The 10,533-nt window shown below is 44.1% G+C and overlaps 1 protein-coding gene across 1 annotated transcript in view; it reads left to right on the top strand.

Annotated features, from left to right (window-relative positions):
• Positions 1-486: 486 nt before the first annotated feature.
• The window catches only part of fat1b (FAT atypical cadherin 1b), a gene marked incomplete at its 5' end in the record, with an annotated part of 41,517 nt that continues 31,470 nt past the window's right edge, over positions 487-10,533 (top strand). The window contains 11 exons of the mRNA XM_083685632.1: positions 487-680; positions 836-1,160; positions 1,466-1,617; positions 1,727-1,848; positions 1,953-2,127; positions 2,380-2,702; positions 2,874-3,046; positions 4,802-4,993; positions 5,333-5,456; positions 6,290-6,384; positions 6,469-6,705. Coding sequence (XP_083541758.1) covers positions 487-680; positions 836-1,160; positions 1,466-1,617; positions 1,727-1,848; positions 1,953-2,127; positions 2,380-2,702; positions 2,874-3,046; positions 4,802-4,993; positions 5,333-5,456; positions 6,290-6,384; positions 6,469-6,705 — 2,112 coding nt within the window. The remainder of the gene's footprint in view (positions 681-835; positions 1,161-1,465; positions 1,618-1,726; positions 1,849-1,952; positions 2,128-2,379; positions 2,703-2,873; positions 3,047-4,801; positions 4,994-5,332; positions 5,457-6,289; positions 6,385-6,468; positions 6,706-10,533) is intronic.

A 10,533-nucleotide genomic window follows, 5' to 3' on the forward strand; every position in this document is an offset into this window, starting at 1 on the left:
CCGTAGATCTGGGCTGCAACTTTTCCTTGTCATGTGTGCAACATGACGTTTTTTGGCCAAGTAGTAGAGGCACCAGGATCCCAGGAGTTCTTACCCACCGGGATCACGATCTGTTTTCTGTGTGCCTGCATCTCTATTTGCTTGTTACTCTACTTCCTGTAAGTATAGATTATTCAGTAAGACTTTACTGAAAGTCAACAGGTATAATGTGTTATTATTTGTTATAGGAGTGTGCTGTACAAGCCTTTATAATGCCTTGATATAAGAATGCCTTGAGAATGTTAGGTCTTTGTGGTTTTTTTACTAGCTCCAAATGGCTGATAATGAATCAGGATCATTATGAGATAGTAAGAAGACTTTATGCCTATAAAGAGGCCATACTATATACTGCCTAATCAGTGAAGAAGTTACCGATTATTCTATCACTGTGTGTGTCTGTGGTGGCTATTTAAAGTGTCAATGGTTACAATGATTATTTCTAGGACGATGGCCACATGGGGCGGGTCAACACCATGTCTATTGGAGGAAGAGGAAGATGGCTTTGACGCAGGGGCTGCGGAAGAGGAGGAGGAAGAGGAGGATGATGATGAGGAGGAGGTCAACTCTAGTTCAAGTGAAGACCTGCGTGTGTCCTCTTTCAGGAACTGGAAGTCGCACAAAGCCAGAGGTCCAAACGAATGGTTAGTTCATCTGGACTCTGGAGTATCCCTCAATTCACTGTTATTTATTTGAAATGGTTACTGATGTAATAACATCTGGGTGAGTTTCCTGGGGTGAGTTTCCTGAAAACTTTGTGGCAAGTGCTACAAAATCTGTCCCTTCCTGCTCTTCGTAGTGAGCCTCGGAGCATGAAGACTCTCCAGCTGCCCACTGTGAAGGAGACCACGCAGCGCTGCCCCTCTCCCAGGCCCATGGGTCAACTCAAGGTCAGAGGGCGTGGTCAGGAGAAGGTTCGCTGGGCGTGGGAGCTCTGCTGTGTGGAGGAGGAGGAGGAGAGGAACCAGCAGGAAGAGAGGCAGCAACAGGAGAGGCGGGAGCAGCAGGAGAGGGAGGAGCACCGTGCGAGGCAGCAGCTGGAGAGGCGGCTGCAGATCAGCCAGCTGCAGACTCAGCTGGACTACAGCACTCGGGTGTTCCATTCACTCAGACAGAACCAGCAGGTCAGATCCCTCATACAGCACGGCACTACGGCACTACGGCACTACTCTCTCGCAGCTGTGGCTTGTAGTGGGTGATAATGATGAGAGTGGTGATGATGATGATGATGATGATAATGATGACGATGATGATGATGACGATGGTGATGATGATGAGGATGATGAGGATGATGATGATGATAATGGTGACGATGGTGATGATGATGAGGATGATGATGATGATAATGATGACAGTGATTATCGATAACAAGATGGAGGATGATACGAGGGGTTTGTTGACTTATTTTGTGCCACTCTCCTTTCATCAGCTGATGTCCTACCTCCTCCAGTCTGTGCTTTCTCCGAGCCCCTATGGGGGTCCTGCAGCCCACCCCACCGGACACCCGCAGGTCTACCTCATGATGAACCAGCTCCACCACTGCTGCACTCAGCTGTCAAGGCAGCACAACAACATCCACAGGTGCTTGCTTCCAGAAACCTCTGAGCAAAAATCGGATCCAATAAAAACATTGTGTTTAGGGTTCAGTACCTGCCTATGCACTTCAATTAAAATGTGTTTTTATCTACAGAATACAGGAGGTTTTAGGTGATCTGCTACATCAGCAACAGTCTCAACCTCCCTTACCTCCTCCGCTAGGCCTAAATACCATGAACATGAGTGGCTTGAGTGACTTCTCATACTCTCCCAAAGGTGAGGTTGTAAGTTGTTAAGACTGCTAGTTTCAATGTAAGCTGCGTAGTATTACTAACCAGCTGTGAAGATGATGAATATTATGTTTTATCTTATCTTTTCAGGATTTGACCTACCTCCCTCATCTATGGCAGAGCTATCCGAGAGCTCAGTTCCACAGTCTACCTCTAGATGGCAGCAGTGGGATGAGCCCCAGCCCCAGTCCCCTGCGCTCCCAGCTCAAACCAGCCTTCAACAACACCCCTATGAGAGTTACGCCATGGGTGGGCAAGAACTATGGTACCATATACTAATCATTTGGCACTTTCCCTGTTGTTTATGTAGAAGGCGGATAATGATGTCTTACTGAAAGGCACACTCACAAAACATGAGCTAAGTTGTATGAATATTTGTCCAAGTGGTGTTAGCACAGTAGATAAATACAGTACATGTTGTGAAATATGGATAGAGCCAGTGACTCAAATGTAATTAAAAATAACATGGCTTTTGTTGTTTCTTTGTTTTTCACCAAACTTCTCCTTTGAACATCAGGCCTCCAGAGGAGGTGCACAAAACCCCACGGCCCAGAGCGGTCCGCTTCGCCGATGTCCATGTCGGTCAAGTTGACCAATCAGGGGTCAGAGCCAAGAGTCAGAAACCTTTCAAGCTCCTCCCTCCTCATAAACCTGGCAGAAGTGGTCATTTAAGAGAGAAGTCTGCTAAAAGTCTCTCCACTATGTCCAACCCCATGTACAGCCCCATCACAACCCTCAAAACTAGTAAGCCTTCAACCCGTCTCAGGCTGGTGTCGAAACAAAGAGTTCCAACTTCTAAGAGGCAGATGAAGATGAGTAAAGGACACAACAGAAAGCCAGGTGTGTGTGATACGAAACATATCTTCCACATTGTGCTGCACCATTAAGAGAAATATGTCCCAAATTAAACAAATGACCACTCTTAAAGTGTTATGAAGCCTTCATAAACTCTCTATAAAGACCTCCGTACTGTAGATGCTTCTCAAAGTGTGTGTATTTGTGTGTAACCAGATGTGACCAGTGACGTCCCCCAGTTTGAGGCGTTGCGTGAGACCATCTACTCTGAGGTGGCTTCCCTGATATCTCAGAATGAAAGCAGACCCCATTACCTCCTAGAGCTCCTCGGGCAGCTGCAGCTTCTCAACACGGACTATCTACGGCAGAGAGCACTTTTCACCTTAAAGGTATCGATGGCACTGTGTTATCTAATGGTCCTCTGTGGTTCAGTTGATAGAGCATGGCACTAGCAATACTAAGGTTGTGGGCTTCCTGCCTGGACCATATATACCAAAAATGTATGCACTCACTGTACTGTATGTCGCTTTGGATACAAGTTCAGCTAAATGGCTTATACTGTATATCTTCTCCTCCCAATGTTTTTGTTCAATTAATCAATTAATCTTAAATGATTTTCACAAGTCACAACACACTTTACAGGGAAAAAATAAACATAAAAATGTGGTTCTTTACAAATACAAAAGCAGCAACAATCTAACCTATGCTATGATATGTTGATAGCTGTAATACGATGACATTACCTACTTTTGGTGAAGGAATTGTGATTCAAAACCATACAGTATTATGCTTTTTCCTGCAGGACATAGTGGCTTCTAGATGCCTGTCTGAGAGAGAAAGCCCTGAAGCCCAGTTCATGCCCCAAAGCCCTGTTGTCAAGAATGACCCCAGATTAGAGGTCCCAGCTACCCTGACCACCGCCACAACCGATGCAGTATACAAACATTCAGGAAAGAGCAAGAAAAGAAAAGATGGTTCAAAAAAGGATGAGAGATTCCTCTCTGTCTCCTCCGACCTCCTCCCATCTGTCAATGAGGACCTGGATGAGAACTGTATGCAATCAAGTCTTGTATGAATGTTCATAAGTGTTTTATGAACGTTCATAATTGTTTAATGAATGTTGTGTTTTGTGCCGTACACGTGTAGAGGACACCCTTATTGCTGTTCCCTGACACGCTTGTCTGTTTTCTCATCTGGAATGAAATAAGGAATGGTATCAAACATGTGTGTTTGATACCTTTCCTCATTCCGTTCCATGCATTACAATGAGCCTGTCCTCCGATTTCTACCTCCACCAGCCTCCCCTGATCTGTATATATAATAAGCTATGCACCATGCTGTGTTGTTGTACAGTAGGTGCTTGTGATGATGATGATGATGATAATAGTAGAGAGCAAAATGCTGCCGTATCTGAGGTCCAGGGTGAGCGAGTGGACACTGGACATCTTGACAGGCAGGTCCATTCTATCATGGAGGAGGTCCGGCCCATCCTAAAGGTTAGACACATACAGTACAGGCTTTTCAAACCCTCTGACTTAAATGACACTTCAAAACTGGAAAGTGTTGCAGTAAAAAGTGTGTGTGTGTGTGTGTGTGTGTGTGTGTGTGTGTGTGTGTGTGTGTGTGTGTGTGTGTGTGTGTGTGTGTGTGTGTGTGTGTGTGTGTGTGTGTGTGTGTGCGTGCGTGCGTGCGTGCATGCATGTGCGTGTGTATTTAGGACCATATAGAGGAGGAGTGCTACCCGCAGCTCCTGGCCTCCATCAGACACAAGGTGCTGACTCTAACAGCACAGGCAGGTGGGAGCAGCAGCAAGGACTTCCTCTGGTTCATCCATAAACAGCTCAGCGATGTTCTACTGGTGAGGAAGCATCACATTCTCCTGTCTAAAACATCTATACTACTTACCATCTGACATTCAATCAGTCAATCAACCAAACTTCATTTAAAAAGGATATGCTGTACAAACTTTGTACATTGACCTTCAGTATGTCTGTCAGAGGAATTATCTAGCTTATTATATAACTCTTACTCAGCATTAACAAACTGTAATGGCTAAGCACTTTCTTGTTCAACAATTTCACAGATTGCTGTCTAGTCAGATAAGTTTAGATTTTTAAACAACCTCTTTTGACCCCTATTCTCAGAGCTCTATGGCCTGGTATGCAGGAAGGCCTTTGAGAGACTGTGGTGGGGATCTACTCGTGGACATTTCTGAGATCCTCTTCAATGAGCTGGTGTTCTTCCACCTCATGCAAGACCTCAACATTATAGCAGTGAAGCAGAACGTTCAACACGCCTACACACGCACTGCAGTGAAATGGACGTCGTGCACTGAGGTGAGCATCAGCGAGGCTGTGTTTGTATTGCAAACTGTTTGACAAATGCAGCCCCATTTATCATTTCATATATTCATTTCCAGGAGAATAAACCGTCAGCTGCCACAGCCATACTTGACCGATCCGGAAGATAGAGATAAAGAATGTTTTCTATTCTAGTCCTGTCTTTCAATGTTTTATGTTTTATTTTCATGCAGTGTGATTTTGGTGTACTGTGCATGCAGTATGCCAGGAAGGAGCCTTTGTCCTGTGTTAAAGTCAGCCATCTTAGAAATCCCCCCAGGAACTCTTAACTGTCTTAACTGAATGCTCTTAACTGTCTTAAATCTGCTTTGGTAGAACAAGGATAAAACAGAACTGGGAAAGGACTCTGATGAGGATGGGAAAGGATCGGGTCATAAAAATGACAGATGCAGTTATGTCATGCCGCGGGACGAAGAGCAGGAGGAGGATGTCAATAACGGTACTGAAGGATTGCCTCTGTCGATGAGCAAGTACTTTTCAGTTGGGCTCATACTGAGACATTTTCCCCAAACTACTGTAACTAACTGTTGGTATTATACACATACAGACACTCAAGCTGTGACTAACTGTGGCGGTGGAGAGGATAAGAAAGAGGAGGAGAAAGAGGAGAAGGAGGAAGTGGAGGAGAAAGAGGAGGTGGATATGGCTGGGCCTGTTCTCCAGAGCTCTCTCCAAGCCACTGATCTCTCTGCCCTTCAACAAGACCCGGTACGAACGACCAGCCAGGCGGACCAGGAAGCACAGAGGATGAACGAAATAATGAATGAATGAATGAATGAATGAATGAATTAATTAATGGTCTGACGGACAGATGGATTTGCATGGATGGATGGATGGATGGCTGGATGGATGGATGGATGGATGGATGGATGGATTCATAAGATTAGTTAATATACAGCCAAATCTTCAAGTACTGGCAGTTCATACGCTCTGCTCTATGCAAGGAATTCTATGTATAATCAGATACACTTTAGAGGAGATCCTCTTACTGTACTCTGTATGCCTCTATTCCTGTATTACAGGGAAGGGATGTCCCACAACAGGCAAGCCAGGAAGCTAAATCTGATTTAGAGACTGTGGCAAGCCGTGGTGGTGAGTTTGTAGCCTATTATTGGTGCCAGCTAACCCAAACATGGTGGTAAGGATGGCATCCAGACCAGTGTGTTTGCTGAGTGGACATAAATTCAACTCAACTGATTCATTTATTTGATTTAGCATAATGAAGTGTGTTTTTCCCATTTATTTTCCCCCCTATTTTTCTCTGTCATACAGCAGAAAACCTTGTGTGTGACAGGGAGCCCTCTGAGAGCTGGAGGGAAGCTGCTCCTGAGTCGATCTGCTCTTCTCTTCAAGACACGGAGGAGCCAGTTCAATCCCTTGCCTCTCCCTCAGAGAGCACCTTGTCTTGCAGCCTTGACTCACCCCTTCCCTCCCTCATCTCCCCCCTCCAGACGTCTAACCCAGACTCAGGCCAACACTCCCCCACCTCCCCCCAAGGGAACACCCTGTCCCCCAGCCTCGACTCACCAACCTCCCCCATCTCTTCCTTCAACACTTCCTGCCCAGACTCATACTCAGACTGCTCCACCTCCTACCCAGCGAGCCCACTGACCCCCCGCCCATACCGACACTCCCCCTCAGAGATCTCCAGTCCAGAGTCAGACTCCCCTGTCATGGTGAGGGAACAGGTCAGACACCTCTTAGCCACCTTTCTATCCTGAGCTACCGCATCACAAGCTTCCACATTTCATGTTCAAATATTTTTGTACCTGAGTCAAAAGTTATTGAACTACAGTAAGGTATAGCTGTGAGTGGGAATACACTGTTTGAATATATTAATATATTGGCAATATAACTGGCAATATAACTATATTATATTAGGCCTATAAAAGCCTTATCCTTGACTTATGACTTGAACACTCTCTTCTTTTTCTTTAAAGGATACACTTCAACAAAGTTTAACAGAGGAACAAAAAAGCATTTTGTCAGAGGAGGTTGATGGACAACCAGGTAATTCATCAGTTTTTCTCTGTAAATATAATCATTTTGTGTTCAGACCTAAATGTCATACTGTATCAATAATTATGTTTTTCTTTTGTACACAAGGTTTGAACTTGAAATCTTGAGGTCGACAATGGGACGCTTCCAATGGGAAGCTTCCAAACAATTGGAGTTACAATTAAACATAATAACATCAGATTATTGAAAGTTGTACATTCTAAACTGATTAAAACACTCTCAATTCTTAAAATGAAATTAAATATGAAAAATGTGACTGTGAATGAAATAACCCCGAATTTAAGAATGGATATGAGTTATTCCCATTGTTTGGTAGCAAAACATTTTCATACCACAATGTTTTCACGTCTTTCAAGGTTGTGCCCACAAGGCATACAGTAGCATTGTCTCATCCTTATCCTAACTTTTGAGATTCATCACCCGCAAACCATAGCATCAGGCTATTTCAAATGTGTCCCATCATCAAAATATGCAGCATGAATTAGGAGATTGTTTTATCTTTTTATGAGAGGGAAAAATAGTGCTGCCGTGACTGTAATCTAAAGTCACTGTCTGATCCGGATCCTTGCCTTGCAATCAACTGCATCTGGGGGTCAATGACCTGTAATTGGGCAAAGTACTTTAACCTTTCAAATCTATCAGTCATGTTGCCAATTTATGGGTCTTTCACCATCTTGAGCTGAATGATTTCTCTGACAATTTCCTCTTTTCAACTGAGTTTAAATTTAGTCCTCAGAATTTCTGACACAGCTGGTGACTCACCTCTTCAATGCTCTAGCCATGATTAATTGACAAGAAGAGTGAATTCGAAGAGTGTAATGATTTCCACGCTAAACACAGTACATCATGGTAGGTAAATCCACATTTGCAAATTCACCGCGATATAGTTGAGCATGCAAACCAAAGTGAGGAAAAGACATGCTCAACTCCAAATAAAGTTCAGTTTTGATTAAAGTGTCTTTGGGTGCTGTATAACCCACAGTTGATCCAATAAGTAAACAATCTCAAGAGTGCTGGCTGTATTATTTACTTCATGCAAACAAAAGGCCTATGAGCGAAAAGCTCAAACATGCAAATAAATGGATGACCAGTCAGGCTGACCAGGAAACACAGAGGAGAAGTGAAGCATCTTCTGATCTCCTTATCCAGGGAGAGGGAGGCTTTCTAAACAGGCTCGTGACCACCTGGACCTTGCTAGCCCAAAGCTAGTTAGACTAAGACTCTTTAGCTGGCTCAGGACATGGTTTGCGGCTTAGGTTAACTGCAAACAGGAATTAGATGTGATTTATTTTCTGACAACGTCACTTGGAATTAAGAGAAAGAGAATAAGACGGGGCCCAAGGGGCGGACTGCTAATCTCATTAGGATGCTAGTGTGTCGAGTTAAATCCCACACAAAAGTCTGTCAGCCAACAGTCATTTATATTGAGGAAGTGAATTGTGTTCCTGATTAACGTTTTGTCATGGCAGACGGACGTGAGATTCATGGAAAGGGCTATAATAGTCAAGTAGGAGATTAGGGTGTGTGTGTGTGTGTGTGTGCGTGTGTGCGTGTGTGTGTGGTGTGTGTGTGTGTGTGTGTGTGTGTGTGTGTGTGTGTGTGTGTGTGTGTGTGTGTGTGTTTGGTGTAAAGATTACCTCTCTACTGCAGAGGGAGGCCAGGCATCATTTCCACTGCTATAAGGCTCATGTTGAGAGATGGTGGGAATGAAGATGATGTCTCTGCTGAAGTGGGCAGCTCACACATCCCAAGGGACGCTGGAGAGCACGGCTGCTCAATGGAGCTGAAGATGGGAAGTCATTAGGCCAGACCTCATGCCGGCTCCTCAGCCTACTCAGGGCAGGGACAGGGGACTGTCACAGAGGGCCAGCAGTCAGGCCAATGGCAGCAGCAATATAGGCATAATGGTAGCCTAAAGGGGGCAACATAATGGACTGTGACTCCAACCCCAGGGTTACTAAAATTGTTTTAAATTATTTTTTCTACTTATCTTTGAAACCAGTCACTCTCATAACATCTTTGTCCGGGTGCCGCATTTTGTTGAGTGACAATTTAAGTCTTCCCCGTCTCATGTAGTCTTGTGCTGATTGATTACACACCACAAACATTTTGCATGTAAAACCACAAACACTTGTGAAAAACATATTTTGTGGAAATGGTCTGTTTTATTTCTATCAGAGTTTGGCCAATAATGTTCATATACAGTACACCAATAGCACCATGGAAACACAAATCAGTTCATCAATAAATCAACAAATCAAGAAACATGCCAGCACCTTGAAGGGGCAGCCAGGTTAAGCCTCTCAGTGGATGCCAGTCCAACACGGTGCCAGGATTGCTCCCAACCCTGGTCAGACTGTGTTTGTGAGCTTGCCACGCATTTGGGCACATGCCAGGATGGGTTATTGGAGCATTACTGAGCCCTCTTAATCCATCTTAGAGTCCGGCTGCTGGCGCTGCCGTGTCTGTCCTCCGGGGCATAGACTGTCCTGCTCTGTGGACCAGAACCGGCTCAGGTGGGAGACCCAGATCTGCCTGGAAGGAGTTGAGGGTGAACAAAAACAACAAAAACTGTTGGGTCATGTACTCACAAGTTATCCACAGACCCTGAAGTATAGAAATAAAGATATAATAATATTATCAAGATGTGTTAGGTTAAGTGGCTTACACATATAATAACTTTATCTTATCTCATTCGCATACACATGTAATAACTTGATCTTGTCTCATGAGCTTGATATACTGTATTTATGTGGTTTTCATGGCATGCAGGGACATTAAACATTGTGTGTTTATCATCAGTCACATAGCCACATAAATGGTCATTCTACACCACTTATTCACCCTCCCTCTACGACGGATGTCTCGGCAGTACAATAGATGCAGAATGTCTCCAGACTACCTAATTTTTTGCATTAGGGGGCCTCTGGCATTGCAGACCGATGAACCATTCAGGGTACAGAGATAGATGGTATGCAGGTAGCCATAAAGAATGGCGATAATAAGGCACATACAGGGTTTCAGTGTTCAGTGTGAGAAAGCACAGCCTGAAGCACAGAGCAACCTTACCTCCACTGGAATACTGCACGTTGGAGACATGTCATTCATGTGGTGAGATATGTGAGTAGGACAAACTCAGGCAGCAATGTCAGTCTCCAGTCCCTGTGGTGTGTGTATTATGTTGTGTTTTTACATGGATGACAGGTAGAGAAGAAACTGAGTGTCACACAATGTGTTTACAGTACGACGAGTGTCATCCATATTGTACTATTTATAATATATATATTATTCAGGGGTAGGTATCCTAAATATTAACAGTACACAGTTCACCTTCCCTGAATATTCCTATGATGATAAGTTGATGAAACGTGTATGATTGATGTTGTTTTCTTTCTAGGGGCCAAAAATAGAAAGAGGAATATTGTATATTGACTGTGGCTCTCTATCTCTGTCTGCAGTCTTCACTGACACAAGACAAATGGATGGGGACTTAATGA

The sequence above is a fragment of the Argentina silus genome (genome assembly GCF_951799395.1).
Source record: "Argentina silus genome assembly, chromosome: 15".
Taxonomy (NCBI): Eukaryota; Metazoa; Chordata; class Actinopteri; order Argentiniformes; family Argentinidae; genus Argentina; species Argentina silus.